We start from the raw sequence: 24065 nt of genomic DNA, 5'->3' as shown, positions 1-24065 counted from the left end.
TTTGTTCATATACCACAAACGATATACTTAACCCACCCGCAGTAATACAAGTTGGCAGTCCGGCATACTTCTCAAGGGTTTTGGAAATACAAAACCGTGAAACACATCACAATCTACGACATGATTTGACCGAATACATATGGGAATGACAATTTCAAGGGCAAAATGACGGTGAAGACGACGATGATGACGATGGTGATGATGGTGATGATGGTGACGATGAGGAGGATGACGATGGTGGCGACGAGGTAGATGATACCGGTGACGACAACGACGACGACTAGAATTTTTCTATGTTTTTTTATGTTTTTTAATTTTTATTTTATTTAGACAACGTAATGTTATTTTTCTATGTTTTTTTTTATGTTTTTTAATTTTTATTTTATTTCAACAATGTAATGTTTAATTTTACTAATTTAAGTTTTAAATTTCTATGTTTTAATTAATGAAATGTGCTCTTATTTTTTTATGTTTTAAAAAATTAATGTATGTTATAAATTATGCTTTTTAATTAATATAATGTTCAAAAAATAAAAAAAAAAAGAATTTGTGGAGTGGTAACCATTTCCAGTCTTTAGTAGGTTGATGGTGTGTAGTGACAAAGAACATGGTTTGACATGCGGAATTAAAGCTTGCACAATTGAACATGGTGATTTGGGTGTTTAAGAGATATATTGAATGTATATGGTGTTACACAAAAAGGATCTAGATCTAGACTACATAAATAACACACACTTACACACTCACTTTTACATCTCTCAAGCACACCTCTACAAGTGGTATGAACCCACTATTTATAGAGGTGTTTACATGTCTCTCTCTCACTCTCTAACAAATGGGTCTAAAGGCTAAAGCACCACATGCAAGTGGGTTTTACAAAAGTCAAACATTTACAAAGTCATGAATGAATAACTTTGCACCCCAACATTCTCCCCTTCAAAGTTAGGAATGAATGACCCACTTCAAATCTTCCAAAATTAAGCACTACGCGGTTCGAGCCTCAAAGGTGACACATGTCGAAACGAACTTCAATCTTCAATTCTTCCATGATTCTTCAATTTGGGCTCTAGGATGTGAGACCATACAATCCGAGCAGCAACGAATGATTAACTTCAAATAATCACCCCAAAGTTGCGCATAAAAACACACCCCAAAAATTTTCAATAATTCCAAACCCATTTCGAATACATCACTTCCGAACTTCCAATTGCATCATCTCGTAATCTTCAAAACTTCAAGATCACTTCGGTCTTCAAATCCGCGTAATATGAAAAATTCAAGTTCAAATTTCCATATAAAACTTCTCCCCCTTTTTATAATCGAAATTTGATTATAAAACTCCATGGAAAAAGAACGTGCTCTATTCAGAATTTTTCATGTCAAAGCTCCCCCTTAACATGTGGCATAAACATTGTGCTTCAATCCGAAAAATCCAAAAAATATTGAATTTTTAGCTTCATTCACGGATCGCCTTCGACAAAATTTCTCAAAAATGGGTAGAAATCGTCAATTTCAAAATTCTGCAGTGACCCGTTGCGCCCAAAACAGCCAAATATGCGAAACACATTCCCATTTGCGAAACTGGGTAAAATGTGTAAATTCGCACAAACTGCAGGGACCAGATTTGAAAATTCTGCAATTTCAGCATTTTATGACTCCATTTGCGAAGTTGGGTATAAACTGTCAAAAATGCGAAACTACAGGTACGCTTTTTGACAATTTCTGCATGTTCTTCAAACTTGCGAAGTTGGGCAACTTGTGTTATTTCTTGAAAAGAGCAGGGACCAAATGCGAAACTCTTAGCTTTCTTCCCCAATTCGCATTCTACTGTAAAAGACTTCGCATCTTGTTAATACTTCGCATGTTTCATCAAATGTTTCGCATCTTTTAAATCACCAAATGCGAACTGAAATTTAACCATAATCACCTTCGCATCTTTAACCCCAATCCATACAACCTCATATGCGAAACCCAATTTTGATTTGTATTTCCAAAATGCGAACATTTTTGCTTTTACATGTGAACTGTTCCCAAATGCGAATTCTATATCCCATCTTTATATGCGAACCAAAAAATCAATATGCGAATCCAAAATTGATAATCACACATACAGATCTTCAACTTCAATCTTGTGAAACAAATCTTAATCTTTATATTGATTCACTAAATGCGAAGTGAATAACAAACTGAATCACATTCGCATCCTTCTTATATCCATCGACAACATTCTTCCCTTTATACATGAATAATCAAATCTCGATTTCGAACTAACAAGCCAAATGCGAATCCAAAATCAAGACCCAGATTCAAACTTTCGCAATCGATTTCTTCAGCCTTCCCAAGTTCGTTCCTGTTCGTCTTCCAAAATCATCAGTTTCTGCTTTAATCGATTCTTTATCTTCAATCATGCGAACATTACTCCCAATTTAAAAATCGACTTTTCGCAGTTCGTCACTTAACAAACACAAATCGAAAACTTTTCAAATCAAGTTCCGATCAAACATACTATTTGAACATTTCTTCATCACTTGTTCATCACGTTCATGCCCGAGATTAATAAGAACTCAATTGTGTCACAGATCAAAATCTAAATACGATCTCGTGTGCAATCTCCAAAACGAATCAACAAGTATCGATTCTAAAGATGTTTTCCAAAATCGAAATCAATTTGAAAACTTAATTGTTTCGATCAATATCAGAAACAATTTAAAGAATCGGAAAAAGAAACTGAGTTAGATTTCAAGCGCTGAACTCAAGCATTTGTCAAAAATTGAAATCGTTTAAAAGAACTGTGAATCAAATACAACTCCAAGAATCAATTTCAAAGATCAAAATTGATTACAAAACCATTTGTTTCATTCGATTTCAGACACAAATAATAATTGATTTTGACTTTTTAGATTGACTGTTCTTCATCGGATTATTGATTGCTTGCTTAAAATCGATTTTGAGTTTATACAAACTAGATAGAATCGATTCACAAAACAGATTTTATAATCAACAATCGCTAAGAAAGACACGAAGAAATCATATTCATATTAACATTCAAGAACGCTGAATAGTACAAGTCTTTTAAGCGTAGTGTAATGAAGACGAATCAGTGAAAAAGACTTAAAGATTAGGATCACAAAAGAAAAACATGTGGGCTTACAACTGATGAACAGTATCCGATTATGATCACTTGGGCTTCAAACCGAGATCATGAACAGTAATTTGATTTTTTTTTTATTGGGCTTGGACATTTGAACAATGAATAGTGAACAATAATCAGATATCGATTTTGAGATTAAGAATTAGAATATGAATTTGATACTGATTTTGGTTAGAAATTGATCTATTAAGAAAATAGATTGGATCTCCAATTAGGCTTGAAACAAACTCGATCCAATCCGAGGCAAAACGATCAAAAATCATAAACGCAACGCACGAATTCAATTATTACGAGAGATCATAGAGAGAGACTCACCAAAATTGATCAAATTGTGACAAAAATTGCCAAACCGAGAATCGTTCTTCAAAAATCACCTTGATCTTGAAGACCCGCTCTGATACCAATTGTAGTGACAAAGAACATGGTTTGACATGCGGAATTAAAGCTTGCACAATTGAACATGGTGATTTGGGTGTTTAAGAGATATATTGAATGTATATGGTGTTACACAAAAAGGATCTAGATCTAGACTACATAAATAACACACACTTACACACTCACTTTTACATCTCTCAAGCACACCTCTACAAGTGGTATGAACCCACTATTTATAGAGGTGTTTACATGTCTCTCTCTCACTCTCTAACAAATGGGTCTAAAGGCTAAAGCACCACATGCAAGTGGGTTTTACAAAAGTCAAACATTTACAAAGTCATGAATGAATAACTTTGCACCCCAACATGGTGGGTTGGGTGTGAAGTTGACATGGTGCACATGTGTAACGCCCCGATTCTTAGGTATTGCTTAAATAGAATTTCTTGGGTTAAGCTCTACTTGATGAGTTGGTTGACCTACTCGTCGAGTAGCAGCGGGATGGGATCGCGTGTTAAGTGGCCTACTGGACGAGTCCATATTAGGACTCAGCGAGTAAGAGTTGGCAGACGAAACCCTAAATCCCGGGGTTTGCACCCCTATTTAAAGGGACCTTAGCCTCCCTTGGGCCTCTTTACAGCTCTAGAGAGTCCTGATAGTCCTTATACGTGTGTGTGTGTGCCTTTGTGTGGTGTTTGAAGCTTGGGAAGAGAATCTTGGAGGAAGAAAGCTAGGAGTGCAAAGAAATTGAAGCAAGGAAGGCGTGGGAAGTAGGATTTACCTCAGCTAGCATCCTTTGGAGGTATCAAAGTGCCATCCTACTTCCCTTTTCCCTTTTGTTGAGTTTCTAGGGCTTTTTATGGATTTTCAAGTTGGTATGATGAGCTATGGGCTAATCTGAAGTTGTAACTTCAGATCTGAACCCTCCTTAGATTCTAGAAGCATAAAGTCACAATTATGGTTGTGATTGAGGTCCCTCTTGGGCATGAAACCACATTGAGAACTTAGATTTGGAATTTGGAGCCTTTAAGGCCATGCATGCACGTAAAGTTTGCAACTTTACGTGATAAGCATGCCCTAGAAGCTTGGATCTGTGATTTGGAGCCGCTGCATAGCTCAAAACAAGTCTGTATGGAAAGAGGACTGAATGGACTCGGCGAGTCACATGAAGATGATCGTGAACTCGACGAGTGGGATGAACAACTCGGCGAGTCCGATGAAGATTACCATAAGACTCGACGAGTTGAAGAACAAATCGGCGAGTCAGATGAGTTTTCCCTGTATTATGTATGCGTGTGTATCCGTCGAGTTGCAAGGAGGGAACTTGACGGGTGGCTTTAAAGTTGAAACGAGGATCGAAGGAACTCAACGAGTCACCCCGATGACTCGGCGAGTTGGATTTTACTTCAAGGAACTCGACAAGTAGCCGAGGGTACTCGGCGAGTTGGGGTCAACATGGACTGTTGACCTTGACTGAGGACTTTGACTTTGACCAGGGGTTGACTGGTGGGTTATGGAGTACCTTATAAGGTTAAGGATTTATGAGTATATTGTACTATGATCATAGGTGGTGGAGCCTGTGTCGAGTGATCCGAGAGTTGGAGTGTATCTTCTGAGTCGACAATTGCAAGGTGAGTTATCCTCACTATATTGATAGGGTCTACGGCACCACGGCCGACCCTTTAGTTGTTACTGTATGATATGCTACCTGTGGTTATGATCTGTTAGATCGGAGTAAGGGTAGACAGTATGTTATGCTCTTATGATCCGTAAGGATTGGTATGTTAGTGACCTGCTAGGTCGGTACTCTAGTTACGAGAGAATTCTATGATTGATGATCAGTGTGATAGACATGTTTGATGTTTGTCTATGCCAGTATATGATAGATATGTGCACATGGTTATTTGCTTGATTGGTTGGGTTGAGGCGGTCCTGCTTTGTGCTGAAGGCCAACATACCCTATGAGTGGTCTGGGGAGACTGCAGGCCCACGAGGCGGACCAGTCATGCCGAAGGCTCGGGATTGATTTAGATAGATTGTAGGCCCAGTAGGGAGGTCCAGTCAGGCCGATGGCCAGTATGCATGTTGATTGATTGATTGTTACTGATATGACATTGTCAGTGTGGTATTGGTATTTTGGGGGTAGCTCATTAAGCCCTCGGGCTTACAGTTTTCATTTTATTGTTTCAGGTACTTCAGGAGATCATGGAAAGGCGAAGGCGTGACCGTACCGCTCCTCATCCTTATGTTATGATTTTGGGACACTCTGATGGATATTGATTTGAAAACATTTTTGTAAACAATGCTATTTGACTTTCACTTATGATTGAAAAGTTTAAAATTGGTGTAAAATTTATGGATGTGACAAGTTGGTATCAGAGCCTTGGTTTGAGTGAATTGGAGGAACACTCGTGTGAATCCAGTCTCAAATCAAGGAGATTTTCGGAAAATTAGTTTTAAATTGGTTATCAAAATAAAGGATGGAGGATGTAGAGGGTACGATCAGCCGGAGCCTGTAAGTAAACCCCAAAATACCATGCAGTTATTTGATATTCTAATATGTTAGAACAACATGCTAGTGCTAAGCTAGGGATCTTCAGGAATCACATGATAGATTTGCCTGATTACATGATGCCTATTAGCCTAGGGTTTCTTTTAAGTGGAAATGACATCATAACTGTAGACGTTTAGTGTATGTATCAAGGCTGTGCATAATAAAGACTTTGTAGCCTGAGAACGTTGATCCGGCCTTCGGGTAGGATTGGATATTCGAAAGTCTATTGGGTCCAACGTTATGTGCAGCTAGCGTGTACTGGCGCTGCAGGGGATGATGGAAGGTTCATGGATGTGTGAGTTGTGATAAGCGGTGAGACTAGATGCGAGATAGTTGGTATTCCCCTAGAAGTGAGGGTTGAACGCATTTTCTATGTTGATGATATTGCGAGGACATTGTGGTGATACTTGAGACAAATATAGGTAGGTGTGGAAGGTAGTATGGGCCCGTACTACTGAAAGCACAGGACCCATACGCGTAGCAAGGAAATCACAACCCCTAGGATTTGTAGGTTATGGCCTCCCGACATTATGTTATTTATCTGATGACTTGTGTATATATTCAGTATGGTGGTGACGAGACGTGTTGCTTCTAGGTCCGGATCAGGATCAGGATCGGGGTCGGGAGACGGAGGGTTGGAGGTACCGGTAGCACCTGAGCCCGTGGTACAGATAGGGACCGATGAGTTGGATGCTAGGATCCGGAAGATCATGCATGACGAGATTGCTGCTACGTTCCTAGCGCAGCTGCCAGAGATGTTTAGGTCAATTAAGACCACGATGGTTGAGTACTTTGATGAGCGATATGCAGCTCTAGCAGAGACAGCTGCCGCTGCAGCCACTTCGGCTGTAACTGCAGCAGGGGTTGGAGGGGGAGCCGGAAGGGCTTTCCAGTACCGGGACTTCGATAATACGAATCCCCCGACATTTGATGGTACTCAGGATGCGATTAGAGCCATGCGGTGGTTGTCTGACGTGGAGGGATGTTTCTTCACGTGCTCATGTCCTACCGACCAGAAGGTCAGGTGTGCTCTGAACCTGCTTAGGCTTGGGGCAAAGGACTGGTGGAGACTGACGACGGGTTCATATTCTGATGATCAATAGGTTGCTATTACTTGGGAGTAGTTCCGGGATACGTTTCGCACCCGCTACGTTCCGCGCGTGGAACGGGAGTGAATTGCTCAGGAGTTTTTGACATTGAGGCAGGATGGGGAGTCTGTGATGGAGATTACCCGGATGTTCACTGAGAGAGCTATGTTTTACCCGAAGTTTGCGTCAGAGCAGTCTCAGATGACTCGTTATCTGAGTATGCTCCAGATGGATATACTGCAGTTTGTGGCTACACAGCGTTTTGATACCCTCCTGGATCTACAGGAAGTCGCGAGGCGGCGTGAATTGGAAATAGAGCTGCAGCTGAAGGAGCAGCGTCAGGCACCGACACAGTCTCAGTTAGCGCCTAAGCAGTCTAAGACCACTGATACATGGTCTGGGAGTCAACAGAGCCGTGGTTGTGGAAAGTGCGGCAGGGTTCATTCAGGAGTTTGTCGAGCAGGAGGTGGATGCTACAAATATGGCAAGGAGGGGCACTATGCCAGGGACTGCCGTTTGTCTGCCCTTCCTGCAAATATGAGGATTTGTTACCATTGTCATCAGGTTGGTCATGTGAAGACCAACTGTTCGCAGCTCGCTGCCAAGCTGGCGCAGGGTTCCACGCCAGCTACTATGAGGATTGGAGATGGGAGGCCAGTCAAGGTGGAGCCTCCGAAGGCTCAGGGTCGCGCCTTCCAGCTCACGGCCGAAGAGGCCAAGGCAGCACCGGATGTGTTTGCTGGTACGTTTCTATTCTCCGTCTCAGTTATTGTATTTGTGTTATGCTTATGGATTGTACCTGTGATTAGGTACGTTTTTAGTAAATTCTTTGCTCGCTTTGGTATTATTTGACTCGGGGGTGAGTCAATCGTTTGTATCTCAGACCTACTCTAGAGGGTTCAGTGTGCCGATGGATGATCATGAGTGCCCGTTACGAGTTTCGATCGCCAACGAGCACGGGGTTTCTGCTTCTTCGGTCTACCGGGGATGCGAGTTAGATATTTCAGGGGTGTCCTTCCCGATCGATTTGATTCCTATCCCCATGGGGGATGTATGCGTGATTGTGGGGATGGATTGGCTTAGCCGTTTTGGCTCCATGATTGACTATGAAGGACAACGGGTGGTGGTTCGAACCCCAAGTGGGGGAGAACTTGTAGTATATGGTGAGGGCACCAGGTTGGGAGCAGGGTTTTGTTCGGCAGCCAGGAATCGACAGTATATTCAGCATGGGTGTGCCCGTTATTTGGCGTATGTGGTAGATACACGGGTTAGAGAGCAGATTTCAGTTTCTGAGGTTCCGGTGGTGAGGGAGTTTGCTGATGTGTTTCCAAAGGAGTTGTCCGGAGTGCCTCCGGAGAGGCAGGTTGAGTTCATGATTGACCTAGTACCAGGTGCGGCCCCTTTCGCCAAGGCGCCGTACCGATTGGCACTGCCTGAGATGCAGGAACTATCATCTCAGTTGCAGGAGCTGCTGGGTAAGCAGTTTATTCATCCGAGTAGTTCACCCTGGGGAGCACCGATCCTTTTCGCCAGGAAGAAGGACGGTTCGCACAAGGTGTGCATTGACTATAATGAGCTTAACAAGTTAACAGTGAAGAACCGTTATCCGCTCCCGAGGATAGACGATCTTTTCGATTAGCTGTAGGGTGCATCTTGGTTTTCCAAGATTGATTTGAGATCAGGATATCACCAGGTCAGGGTGAGGGAGGAAGACGTGGAGAAGACCGCGTTTTGGACTCGTTATGGTCATTACGAGTTCGTGGTGATGCCGTTTGGGCTCACCAACGCGCCATCAGTGTTCATGGACCTGATGAACCAGGTATGCAGACCGATGCTCGATCGCTCGATCATTATGTTTATAGATGATATATTGGTGTATTTCAAGACTCGAGAGCAGCATGAGGAGCATCGCAGGGAGCTGCTGGAGGTTTTGAGGCGAGAACAGCTGTATGCCAAGTTCTCAAAATGCGAGTTTTGGTTACGAGAGGTCCAGTTCCTCGGACACCTCGTTAACCAGGAGGGGATTTTGGTCGATCTGGCCAAGGTGGAGGCGGTGATGCAGTGGGAGACCCTGAAATCTCCCTCTAACATCAGGAGTTTCTTGGGTTTAGCAGAGTATTATCGGAGATTCATTCGTGATTTCTCCAAGATTGCCATACCCCTCACTCGTTTAACAAGGAAGGGGGTGGATTTCCGGTGGGGCCTTGAGCAGCAGAGGGCGTTTAAGACTCTCCGGCAGTGTCTATGCGAGGCGACAGTATTGACACTCCCCGAGGGAGTGGAGGATTTTGTGGTATTTTGTGATGCATCCATCACAGGTTTGGGGGCAGTCCTCATGCAGAGAGGGCGGGTGGTAGCCTACGCATCGCGGCAGCTGAAGCCACATGAGATGAGACACCATACGCACGATCTTGAGTTGGGAGCGGTGGTTTTCGCCCTCAAGATTTGGAGGCATTATCTGTATGGGGTCCGATGTACTATTTACACGGATCACAAGAGTTTGAGGCATATCATGGATCAGCTGAACCTGAACATGAGGCAACGCAGGTGGATGGATGTGGTCAAGGACTATGATTGCGAGATCCTTTACCATCTTGGTAAAGCGAACATGGTTGCGGATGCTCTGAGCTGCAAGCCAACTGGTTCCTCGACCCCAACCAGGTGTATGAGGATAGCGGTGGATTCCCCGCTGGTGGGTTTGGTCAGGGATGCTCAGATTGAGGGTATGAGACCAGAGAACTAGAAGTTGGAGAGGATTAAGGGCGAAAGCGCTCGGTTTGTTCAGGATAGCCGCAGATTGTTGACCCGTTACGATCGAGTTTGGGTTCTGATGTCCGGAGGGGTCCGACAGACAGTGATGGAGGAGGCTCATAAGTCTCGTTTTTCTATTCACCCGGAGCCACCAAGATGTACCGTGATTTGTGTTCGAGCTATTAGTGGCCTGGCATGAAACGAGATATCGCTTGGTTTGTTGAGAGGTGCTTGACCTGTAGGATGGTCAAGGCTGAGCATCAGAGGCTGCATGGTAAGCTGCAACCTCTGGAGATTCCCATGTGGAAATGGGAACGAATCGCAATGGATTTCATCATGAAGTTGCCGAAGACGGCAAGGGGGTTCAATGCTATATGGGTCATCGTGGATCGATTGACCAAGAGTGCCCATTTCCTAGCCATACGGGAGAGTTCGTCGGTAGAGAAGTTGGCCGACCTGTACGTCCGCGAGATTGTCTCTCGCCATAGGGTTCCAGTTTCTATCATTTCCGATCGAGATGTCAGGTTTACTTCCCGTTTTTGGCAGAAATTCCATGAGGAACTGGGTACACGACTGCATTTTAGCACGACGTTCCATCCGCAAACCGATGTGCATAGTGAGCGGATCATTCAGACCCTCGAGGATATGTTGAGGGTGTGCGTCATTGACTTTGGTGGATGTTGGGATTCCCACCCACCACTTGCAGAGTTCGCCTACAACAATAGCTATCATTCTAGTATTGGCGCCTCGTCTTTCGAGCTGTTGTATGGACGGAAGTGTAGGACCCCAGTCTGCTGGGGCGAGGTTGGACACAGGGTGATGGGTCGGACAGATGTAGTTTTGCAAACTACCGAGATGATACAGCAAATTAGACAGCGACTGCAGACCACTCAGAGTCGGCAGAAAAGTTATGCCGACCGATGCCGATCTGAGCTGGAATTTCAAGTGGGTGACATGGTTCTCCTGAAGGTCTCACCCTGGAAGGGTGTGATCCGCTTCAGGAAGAGGGGAAAATTGGGTCCCCGTTATATTGATCCATTCAGGATTGTTGCCAGGGTTGGAAGGGTGGCTTAGAGGCTAGAGCTTCCGGAAGAGGTCAGCCGGATCCACAACACGTTTCATGTTTCACAATTGCGAAAATGCATTATGGACCAGTAGGCAGTGATGTCGTTGGATGACATTCAGGTCGATGAGCGCCTGAACTATGTGGAGAGGCCCGTGGCTATTTTGGAAAGGAAGAAAAATATTCTACGGAACAAGGAAATACCTTTGGTAAAGGTACAGTGGGAACATCGGAGGGGATCCGAGTGGACATAGGAGCCGGAGGCGGAGATGCGCGAGCATTACCCGACGTTGTTTATTCCAGTGGACTTCGAGGGCGAAGTCTTGTTCAAGTGGGGGAGAGTTGTAACGCCCCGATTCTCAGGTATTGCTTAAATAGAATTTCTTGGGTTAAGCTCTACTCGACGAGTTGGTTGACCCACTCGTCGAGTAGCAGCGAGATGGGATCGCGTGTTAAGTGACCTACTCAACGAGTCCATATTGGGACTCGGCGAGTAGGAGCTGGAAGATGAAACCCTAAATCCCGGGGTTTGCACCCCTATTTAAAGGGACCTTAGCCTCCCTTGGGCCTCTTTACAGCTCTAGAGAGTCCTGAGAGTCCTTATACGTGTGTGTGTGCCTTTATGTGGTCTTTGAAGCTTGGGAAGAGAATCTTGGAGGAAGAAAGCGAGGAGTGCAAAGAAATTGAAGCAAGGAAGGCGTGGGAAGTAGGATTTACCTCAGCTAGCATCCTTTGGAGGTATCAAAGTGCCATCCTTACTTCCCTTTTTCCCTTTTGTTGAGTTTCTAGGGCTTTTTATGGATTTTCAAGTTGGTATGATGAGCTATGGGTTAGATATGAAGTTGTAACTTCAGATCTGGACCCTCTTCGGATTCTAGAAGCATAAAGTCATAGTTTTGGTTGTGATTGAGGTCCCTCTTGGGCATGAAGCCCCATTAAGAACTTAGATTTGGCATTTGGAGCCTTTAAGGCCATGCATGCACGTAAAGTTTGCAACTTTACGTGATAAGCATGCCCTAGAAGCTTGGATCTGTGATTTGGAGCCGCTGCATAGCTCAAAACAAGTTTGTATGGAAAGAGGACTGAATGGACTCGGCGAGTCGCAAAGTCGACTCGGCGAGTCGCAAAGTCGACTCGGCGAGTCACATGAAGATGGTCGTGAACTCGACGAGTGGGATGAACAACTCGGCGAGTCCGATGAAGATTACCATAAGACTCGACGAGTTGAAGAACGACTTGGCGAGTCAGATGAGTTTTCCTTGTATTATGTATGCGTGTGTATCCGTCGAGTTGCAAGGAGGGAACTCGACGGGTGGCCTTAAAGTTGAAACGAGGATCGAAGGAACTCAACGAGTCACCCCAATGACTCGGCGAGTTGGATTGTACTTCAAGGAACTCGACAAGTAGACGAGAGTACTCGGCGAGTTGGGGTCAACATGGACTGTTGACCTTGACTGAGGACTTTGACTTTGACCAGGGGTTGACTGGTGGGTTATGGAGTACCTTATAAGGTTAAGGACTTATGAGTATATTGTACTATGATCATAGGTGGTGGAGCCTGTGTCGAGTGATCCGAGAGTTGGAGTGTATCTTCCGAGTCGACAATTGCAATGTGAGTTATCCTCACTATATCGATAGGGACTACGGCACTAAGGCCGACCCTTTAGTTGTTATTGTATGATATGCTACCTGTGGTTATGATCTATTAGATCGGAGTCAGGGTAGACAGTATGTTATGCTCTTATGATCCGTAAGGATTGGTATGTTAGTGACCTGCTAGGTCGGTACTCTAGTTATGAGAGAATTCTATGATTGATGATCAGTGTGATAGACATGTTTGATGTTTGTATATGCCAGTATATGATAGATATGTGCACATGGTTATTTGCTTGATTGGTTGGGTTGAGGCGGTCCTGCTTTGTGCTGAAGGCCAACATACCCTATGAGCGGTCCGGGGAGACTGCAGGCCCACGAGGCGGACCAGTCATGCCGAAGGCTCGGGATTGATTTAGATCGACTGTAGGCCCAGTAGGGCGGTCCAGTCAGGCCGATGGCCAGTATGCATGTTGATTGATTGATTGTTCCTGATATGACATTGTCAGTGTAGTATTGGTATTTTGGGGGTAGCTCACTAAGCCCTCGGGCTTACAGTTTTCAGTTTATTATTTCAGGTACTTCAGGAGATCATGGAAAGGCGAAAGCGTGACCGTACCGCTCCTCATCCTTATGTTATGATTTTGGGACACTCTGATGGATATTGATTTGAAAGCATTTTTGTAAACAATGCTATTTGACTTTCACTTATGATTGAAAAAGTTTAAAATTGGTGTAAAATTTATGGATGTGACAACATGTGGCAGCACTTTTCCGGTGGGGTGGGTGTGATCACTCCCCCTAGCCTAATGACTTATACAGGAGAGTAGTTATTTAAAAAAAATATATATATTTTTTTAAAGACTTCATTTGTGGGTTAGATTACACAATTTCCCTAAAAAAACATACATAGAGTTAGAGTTGGCCTGGCTTCTTGCGCCGCTTTGATTGCATCACTAATCAACAACAAAACAAACACATGTATTCTGTATTATTATTAATTAACATGAAACTACTAACAAAAAAAACTAAATAACTACAATAATAATACATAATGCTGTCATCTGGTGGCATAGACACCTCGATTTGGACCAAAATCTTGCCTTGTAATTTTTGCTTTGTTACGTGCTTCACAGCCATTTTCTGAAACGTAGTATCAAAACAAGAATATGCCATTAAGTAATTAGTTAAATAACAACAAATCCATGTTTATCACTAAAGATTGATCCTAATCAAGTATATAGAGTGTTGTTCGTCTAACACAAATTTTATTATGTCAAGCTTCAACTCGATTAAAAACAAGGATACTACTGGGTATGTAGCACCATAACCCGATTCCAAATGTTTACATCACATACTTTGGAAGTTTTTACATGTTGGATTTTTTTTGAAAGATTGCTTGATACATATTTACTACTTTGGTTTTTAATCGATGACTTTACAATTCACTAATCTCTCATGCAACTTGAATATCTATAAGCCACTTAATTACACTGGATTTTATAGCAATCGGATATGGTCTTAAAAAAAACCCGGTACCAACCGGTTTGGTCGGGTTCAGTACCACCAGTCCAGGACCACACTACCATTTAGCAATATCTACACAACATATTCTTGTAAACTTGTTATATAACTCTTTTTGTTTTATTGACGCATAATCTCCTATTTTAATAAAAGAATAATTTTAATCTCCTTTTAACATGTGTCATTCTATTAAGTCTTCTAATTAATACATATTTTATTTTTCTTTTGCCAAGTGTTACCCTATTAAGCCTCCTAATTAATACATACCACTTGTCAACCTATTAATTTTCAATTTCAAATTTCAAAATTTAAAATTTTCACTCTAATTAAATTAAATTAATAACATTAGAATAAAAATTAAAATAAAATTGATACAAATTATAAGATAATATAATTTTACATATTTATTTAAATTAACGATTATAATTTTTTATAACTAGAAAATTGCTTTTAATTAATAATTTATTTAAAATAACTGATTAATAATTTTGAGTTATCACAATAAAAGTTTAATTAATTTTGTCACCATAGTTCTAAGAATTATAAACTAGTCTACCCTAATAAATAAAGATAATTTTGCCAAATGTCAACTTCTTATTGAATTTGACACATGTCATTTTCTTATAATTTTAAAATTATTTTCTTTCCACTTGTCATTTTTATATATATATTTTTTCATTTTTTATTCAATTTCACATATTAAATGCCACCTTATAGTAATTAATGTCAATTAATGTATATAGTAAACCTTCCATTTGTGAATACTTATTTCTATTAATATATTAATAAATTCCATTTGTGAATTTATATTAATTAGTTTTATTATTATAGAATAATTAAGACAAATTACGTAAATGGTCATTGTGGTTTATTCTATTTATTGTATTTATTTGAAAGTTTACTTTAAAAAATACTTAATTTTTACACCTTCGTATTCAACACCATTATTTAAAACATGATAATAATTTTTTATTAGTATAAATTGAATTACTTATTTATTCATCATTTAGTTTATATTTATTTCAAAATTTTACTTTAGAAAATACTTAATATCTACATCTTATATTTAATTTTTTTAATCAACCCGTATAATACACGAGACTCACAACTAATATAATAATATAGTAGTAAAAACATTTCACATTGGTAAAATATCATATCTTTACATTGATAGTCTGATGGACCAGCCCAAACTGTGGAAGGTCATTCGATGACCAACATGATTCTAATAGTCTTGGTCAATCCGGCGCATATTCACCAAGTTGATATTTCATAAATTATATATGAGTTGTGTTCTATTCATACGTTTAGGTTAGTTTTTATTTTGAAAAATGTATATTTCAAAATCAATATTTGAAAAATCGATGTTACAAATTTACAGTTTTATAAAAAAACAGTTATTAAATTTAAAACTTGCTTATTAAAATAGTTATCTAAGTCCCTAGGTCCCATATTTTATTATATCTATTTATAAGTCTTAACATATTTATATTTATATATTTAACAAACTATGTTACACATATATTACAATTCAACATGTATAAAATACCATTTTAAATATCACAACAAAACCAATATCATGTTTTTACTCTACCTTTGTGATATCAATTAGCTCCTAAGGTATTACATCTTCCGATAGCTAAGAGGATATTCATATATTAAGGAAACAACGCATCTTGGTCTCTCATGTCCTAAACATGGATGCCATAAAAACTGAAATCCAAAAACTCCAAGCCAAATAAGGATTAGACTACAGGAAATCTACAAAATTTTAGGAAAATTAACGATTAAATTGAATAGACAAATCAAAAAATCGGCTAATTTATTCATTTTAACTATCTGACATTTTCAGATAGTTAATTTGTGAGGTGGAGTACCAATGTGGAAGGGTGATTGATGTGACAGCCGACGTAGCATGTCATGTCAGCATCTTAGGTTGAAAAAAAAACACGCATAAGGAAGAAAACAAGCAGAATGATGTTTGAACTCGTGATCTCGAGAAATTATAGCATGCACGCCTTCATCACTATGCTTCACACCATTTTGTGAAAGTATGGCAGATATAACGATTCCCGATCATTGAGGAGACCCCCAGTCTTGCCCCTGGTCCGACCACCAGACTCCCAAAACTCAAATATTAGGGCTACCCAAGCCTAAAACTCTTCTACGTCGTGCTCTAATTAGAGAGTACTTCATCTCAACACCCTCTCGCTGACTAGTGAGTACTACGGCTCCCCGTAGTATCACAACACCCTCTCGCTGACTAGTGAGTACTACAGCTCCCTGCAGCATCACAACAACCTCTCACTGATTAGTGAGTACTACGGCTCCCCGCAACATCACAACAACCTCTCTCTGACTATTGAGTACTACGGCTCCCCGTAGCACCACAGCAACCTTTTGCTGACTAGTGAGTACTACGGCTCCCCGTAGCATCACAACACCCTTTTGCTGACCAGTAAGTACTATGACTCCCCGTAGCATCACAACACCCTCTCATTGACCAGTGAGTACTACGGCTCCCCGTAGCACCACAACAACCTTTCGCTGACTAGTCCCCGTAGCATCACAACACCCTACTACGTCCACTAAGAGCGTGTTTGTTTTTTCTCTGCGGGTCTGCGTGACCTCTTCTGTCTGCGAGGCGCAGACCAAGCGCAGACACCACACAGATATGGGATAGCCTCTTTTAAAGTCTGCAATGCCTTTGACCTAAAAAAATGCGTTTTTTTTGGTTTCCGCCTCCATTCGTCGTCCAACCTCCCAACCTCCCAGAAAAAAACCCTCGATTGTTCGACTCCATCTTGTAGCGACCGGCACCGTCGCAGCCCTCCTCTCCGATCAAAACCACCGATCGCAGCCTTCCTCTCCGATCCGGCGTCCTCCGATTTTGCGACCATCACCGTGGATTGCAGCAGCGAGCGAACAACAAGGACACATCGAGAACTAGCGAGCAATCTGGTTTGTCGTCACCTCCTCTCTCTCTCTCTCTGTCGATTTCAATTTCAATTCAACTTGTTTGATTCACATCTTTGTTCAATTTCTTGTTTGATTCACATCCTTGTTCAATTTCTTGTTTGATTCACATCCTTGTTTCACAGAAAATCTTGGAGGTGTATAATCTATCATATATTCTTGCTAAAATTGAAAGCCAAATTCCCAGCAAATTGAAAATCTTACTTGTAAACAAATTGGATTTGTAAACAAATTGGATTTATATTTTTCTTTGATTGGAAGCCAATATACATAACTGTGAAGCAAAAGATAACATATTCTCTTGTTGATTGTGATTGTTTATGTGTATATGATTTTTGATTGTGTATATGTATATGATAGTGTATATGTATATGATTGTTGATTGTGATTGTATATGTGTATATGAGTTTTGATTGTGTGTATATATATATATATATATATATATATATATATATATATATATATATGATTATTGATTGTGTATATGTATATGATAGTGTATATGTATATGATTGTTGATTGTGTATACGTATATGATAGAAAGCATCAAAAAGAGTCATAAGTTTTGTTTATTTGATAGAAGTAAAATGGAAAACTCACTAGCTGTTTGGATGTGTGTTGGTACTAATGATTTTGATTTATAAAATTTTTTAGAAAACTTTGAATTAAAACACTCTAATTGAGGTTATTTATAATTGAATAAAAAGTTTCACATTATTGTGATTGAAAATAAAACAAAATTACAAATTTGTCGTGAAAATAAAAAGTTTACTAAAACAAAATTTATTGAAATAATGCCGTGAAAATAAAACAAAATTACACATTATTATCATTGAAAATAAAACAAAATTACAAACTTACCCTCTCAATTCCCTAAATAGGTAGCCCTTTTTCGATTTGTGGATGATATAATTTGCCTAGGATGTGCTAAAATCAAGCTTTTTCTTGAAATAATGATGTTACTTGTTGATTGTTTATTGTTATTTGGTTATTAGAAATGGGAGAAAAACAACAATGGACCAATGAGCATTTAAAATGCTTATTGGATACTTGTATTGAAGAAGTAGAGAGTGTTGGTAGAAAAGGATTGAGTTTGCAGAAAGATTCATGGATAAGGCTTAGAAGAGTTCTTAAGGAGAAATTTGAGGTTGAGTTGACTCAAAAACAAATGAAAAACGCATATGATACTCTGAAAGCCAAATACACTGGATGGGTATATTTAAAAAACAAAACCGGTAATATATACAATTTTCAAACAAACACTTTTAATTTAACAGCCGAGGAGTGGGATGATTTTAAGAAGGTACATATACATTAATATACAATATATATATATATATATATATATATATATATATATATATATATATATATATATATATATATATAACATTTACGTTTGAAGTTGCCAAATATTCTTATACTATTTCTTGTTACATTTGGGTTTAGGGGCATCCGAAAGCTGCTTCTTTGAGAACAATTCCACTGCCTTTTCCAGATCTTTGTGCACGTCTTTTTGATGGAAATAGTGCCACTGGTAATTTTAGGAGTTACTCAACCCAATCATCATCAGTAGCTGGCGCATCCTCCTATTGTGTTCCATCACTTTAGATCACCGCCACCCCTTTTGATGCAATGGATGATGATGGTGTTGACACTTCTCATCATGAGCTACCACCTTCTGCTGCTTCACCTTCTGCTGGTTCACCTTTTGCTGCTTCACCTTCTGCTGCTACACCATCCGGTAACCCCAACAAAAGGGCTAAACCCTCAACTCCTGTAGCTCCTAGTGCCTCACCGTCTGCTTCTTCACCTGATGGAACTTCTATTACTGCTGACGATTTAGCATTTGAAATGAAGAAAGCTCTACAAAGTTTGACTAAAGGGTATACAATTCCTCAGTGTTTAGAGAAGTTAGAGGTCCTTCAGTTAGGCCCTACAGATCCTTTACGCTTTGTCGCATATCATATTTTTGGAGGAACCATGAACATGAGAGAGATGTGGATGCATTTGCCCGATGTTCCCGAGATATTACGAGGGTGGCTTGAGATGACGGGTACCAGTTTAGGAGTTTTGAAGGATGGGAAGATTGTTCGATGATTTTCTAGTGTTGAAACTATTTGTTATGTCTTTTTGCTTTGTTGGAACTACTTTGTTAAATGTTTTTGCCTTTGTTGGAACTATTTTGTTAGGTCTTTTTGCCCTTGTTGGAACTATTTTTTGTTATTTTGCTACTTGGAATATGGTTTATGTAATGTTATTTTGGTACTTGAAATATGATTAATGGAATGTTTATTTGATACTTGAAATATGGTTTATGTAATGTTTTTTTGCTACTTGAAATATGGTTTATGTAATGTTTTTTAAAGTTCTACTTTGTTGATTTTAGGTTCATATGGATCACGATCAAAAGTTACTTCTCGTAATTCTAATGTACCTATACATCCGTTATTTTTGGAAGAGGGGTGTGAAACGATTGCGGGATAATGATTCGGAAATGACGGGACATGAATACACATTGGAGTTATTACACCGTAATCGTTTACAATGTGTTGAAGTATTACGCATGTCCCGTGAATCTTTTGTACGACTATGTGCTCGTTTTAGAGCAAATTACTCATTAAAGGACAACAAACATGTATCAGTTAAGGAAAAGATGGCTATGTTTTTGATGATGATCGGACATAATCAACGTTACGTGATTATCAAGCGGAGATTTCAACACTCGAAGCAAACAATTCATAAATTTTTTTATGAAGTGTTGGAAAAAATGATGCTTTTCGCACAAGATGTTATAGTACCAACATCTTTTAATCCGAATCCAAACATTCCAGGACATAATAAGAGGCTACGAAGGGTTTTCAAAGGAGCAGTTGGTGCACTTGATGGCACTTTGATACATGCTGTTGTCCTTGCTAAGAAACAAGACTTATATAGAAGTAGGGGAAAGGGAGATTGCTACCAAAACGTATTGGAAATTTGTGACTTCAATATGATTTTTACATTTGTTGTGACCGGGTGGGAAGGGGTAGCACATGACTCTAGAATATTATCAAAAGCAGTAGCCGATCCACAAGCATCATTCCTGTTTCCACCACCAGGTAAGTTTTTGTTTTTTTTTTTAAATATTTTTATCTTAATTTGAAAATTGATTAGTGTTTTGCATTTTTTTCAGACAAATATTATCTTTGTGATGCCGCGTATGCACACCCTCGAGGATTTATGGCCCCTTATCTTAATGTGAGGTATTGGCTTGGAGATTTTCGTCAAAGACGTGCATTGACCAATAAAGAAAAATTTAACCATGGACATGCAAAACTTTGGAATGTCATTGAGCGTGCTTTTGGTGCTTTGAAAGCACGCTTCCCTATATTGAAGAGGATGGCACCATTCCCATTTGTGACACAAAGAAACATTGCCATGGCATGCTTCGCGCTTCATAATTATATAAGGAAAGAAAGATTGAGTGATGAGTATTTCGCACAATACGATGAACCCAATGTCCCGTTTCAAAATAACAATGTGGCCATTGATGATGACGAAGACGAGATTCCAACACATGGTACTGCAGCAGACCGTGAATATATGACTCAGTTATGGGATGAAATTGCTGATCAGTTGATGCACTATATAAATTGAATTGTTTTAAATGAAATTGTTATTGTAAAACAAATTTTTTTTATTGTATGACTAATTGAGTTGCATGAATTTTATTTTCAATGTTATAAGACTATTATTATTAAAATTTTGGTGTTGAAAAATCATTTTAAGTTTGTAAAATAATTTTATTTAAAATTCAGTTTATTTCAGCAGCCTGCAGACGTTAAAAAACAAACAGTCTTCTTATTGCAGACTACATACGTTTGGTCCACCTCTTCTGTTGTAGAGGCTTGCAGATGTGGTCCGCAGACTGCAGACATTTTGGCTTCAGAAAAACAAACAACACCTAACTCATGCTCCGCGGACCAACATAGATAGGTGCTCACACTATCCAAATTATGCATCATAATTTCTGGCGGCAACTGTCACGACCAAACCCCCTTTTCTCACTGCAATCCATATTCTTAAATAATCTCACTTGCTGCCATTAGCCGAAGGGCTCCCACTGGAACCATATATACCTGGTGCCCCACTTTCCGTCTCAAACTCAAGACCCCAAATATTCCAAATTTCAAGGCATTAAACTCAGATATCTCGGTACACCATCATAGAACCTCACAATGTCTTGCCTCAGGCACTGATCTCCTACTTACGCCATCATACTCGGATACGCAACGCATCCCTGCATAATTCTTTTCACCACTGATCTTCCTGTCACACAACCCAAAATTTCAGGATACTCCAATTCTCAATTTGAAACACGGAGAAATGGTCAATGACTCGGAAAATGTTGTCGACAATCCGAAACTCCCTCCTAAAAATTCCCAAAACTCATGCAAGTATACTCATAACGACCCGAAAGTTGGTTGCCTAATCAACTTCTGCCCTTCCCAACTGCATATACCAGCCCATACATTGCACCATAAATTCTCAACCGCCGAACGAACCTTACGAGCCAACCGCCTCGAATCCACCATTATAAGAGTAGAGACCTCATTTTTACACTCAATACCCATCATAGACAATAAGAGCCACCGCCCTGATATACTCCTCCTGATCGTCCGTCGTTGTAGCTAAGACATGCCCTACTATACTCAGATATGGTGTATCCTGGTCCTTGACCATCCCAGTCCCCACTGACAACCTGTTCATGCTATAACATTACCCTACGGCAGACATACTACCCAAATACTCTAGTGGAAGATCGCCATTAATGCTAACCCGCAGATTTTACCCCCAAAATTCAGAAACCGAAATCTCAACACCTCTTATGTTTCCCATAGGAAACGGAAATAGCACCACTCAGTTCATAGAAGGTGACATCTCCACTATCGGCTGATTGCTCAACTCAGGCTGCAATCCTCCATAAATGCCATCTCTACTCATCCTTGAGTCTTGCGACTTCATCTGACATCTCACCAAAAATACCTTGTAGTTATCTTGCTTCCCTCACAAGGGATGATTCGTTGAAACTCGTTCAATCATGTGACAACCCGATTTTTTTTGCTATAAAAGCCAATCCAATCAACCTTAAGTCAGACTCACTCCTGCTAACATTTGGCATGGTTTGGAGTCTGTTTGAGTGTTCTGAGCCCAATACACTGAAGGAATGAGTGCTAGGAAGTACCAGCTAGAACCACTGAACAATAATCAAGCCTCAAACACCAAACATCATGAGTTCACGGCCACCACATTGGAGTTTACCGCCGTAAACTCCATGTGGGCCGTAAACTCACCCCATATATACAAGTTTTGACAATTTCTTTCATTTCTTTCTTTCCTTGGCCGATTTTCCCTCATTCTCTCTCAAGTATCATCCAACTTTCACCTTAGATCTTCAAAAGAGTAAGTGTTATATCGCTTGATTAGTTGATACACCTTATTAACTAGCTTCATACATTGATTTCATCCATGAAAATCATGTTTGTTTAGATCTTCAAGAAACACCAAGAACACCAAGAACACACACACACTAGTGTTCTTGGCCAAAATCAACCCTTTCAAGCTTCTATATCGTAAGTACTCTTCATTATACTTCATATCTACTAGGAAGCTTTGAATTAAATCCTTAAAAACATGTATTTCCCTAGAAACACCTTGATTTTATGACCCAAGAACACCCTTGGCCGTAAACTCCATGTTGATGCATATTTGAGCACTAAACTCTTGCAACAAGCAAGCCATTAACGTTAAAATCTTAATGGATGTTGTTAGGACCTTAAATCACTCACTTAGGCATTATGTCCATGAGTTTACGTCCGTAAACTCATTGTTTGGCCGCAAACTCATGTGTGTTGGCCGTAAACATACTTAAGTGTGGCCACACACTTCCCTTTGATCAATCACATGTGATTGATCTCTTCATGTCCAAGTTCCTTAGTCCCTTAGGTTGTTTCCTTCATGCTTAGTTGTGTTATACACTAATTATACACATATATGCATCAATATATGTCATTAGGACTCATTTATGTATCGGGAATTCATTTGGGGAACTGCTCAATCCTTACTTGAACCATTTGGATCACCAAACATAAGGTGAGTTCATACCCCTTAATCAACCTTTTAAATGTTTTTAAATGATTTTATGGGGGGGTACAAGTTAAATCATACTAGTTATTATATCAATTACATGTGATTAATAACTAGCACATAAATGGATTTCACTATACTTTTAGCTGTTTTACCAAGCAAACTACTTCAAAATGTTTTCTCAAACGTTTTTACATGTTAAACTCTTTATCAAACTTGTTTTATATACTAAATCTTTCCTTTCAAATTCTGTTATAACTGTGTTTCAAACAAAGGATTTCATGTACTTCAAACTACGTTTCGGACAAAGGATTTCTTATACTTTAAACTGTTTATATCAAACAAACTGCTTTTAAATCGTTTTATAAATTGACATCAAGTCATCAATATTTATTATTCAACTCTTCAAATGTTTTACAAAACTTCTTTTAAACTTTTATATATTGTCAAATGCATGCCTATATATATATATATATATATATATATATATATATATATATATATATATATATATATATAGTTATGTAAGTAATGTTTAAAGGACTTAGGACTGCTAACTCGCTTTAATTCCTTTTCCTTGTTTGGATGTGGCCTTAGGGTATTGGTTATTTGTCTGAATGTCGTCTAAATATTAGTTATATATTATGTATACATATGTAGACATAAAAGTTCTATCAGTCGGTTCAATACCTTTGGGTAGCAAAGGCATACTTTCATTCATTCTTATACATAAATTACTAGTAAACTATAATAGGTATAGTTTAGGAGATACTATTTACTATTCCTAGTACAAGGAATTACACATGAGTCAGTTCATTCATGAGTCTATACAAGTATACTATACGAAGAGAATTGCAACATACT

The 24065-nt window shown here is 39.6% G+C and overlaps 1 protein-coding gene across 1 annotated transcript; it reads left to right on the top strand.

The window, feature by feature from the left end:
• The first annotated feature begins 19569 nt into the window (after nt 1-19569).
• LOC145060190 (uncharacterized) lies at nt 19570-20711 on the top strand. Its single transcript, XM_079007899.1, has 2 exons — nt 19570-20173; nt 20248-20711. The coding sequence occupies exons 1-2, from the start codon at nt 19570-19572 to the stop codon at nt 20709-20711; spliced, it is 1068 nt and encodes a 355-aa protein (XP_078864025.1).
• Nucleotides 20712-24065: the final 3354 nt, after the last annotated feature.

Source organism: Lactuca serriola, chromosome 6 (genome assembly GCF_051521515.1).
Source record: "Lactuca serriola cultivar US96UC23 chromosome 6, Lser_US96UC23_V15, whole genome shotgun sequence".
NCBI lineage: Eukaryota > Viridiplantae > Streptophyta > Magnoliopsida > Asterales > Asteraceae > Lactuca > Lactuca serriola.
Note: the sequence above shows the minus strand (reverse complement) of the source record. Positions and strands in the feature narration are given on the sequence as shown.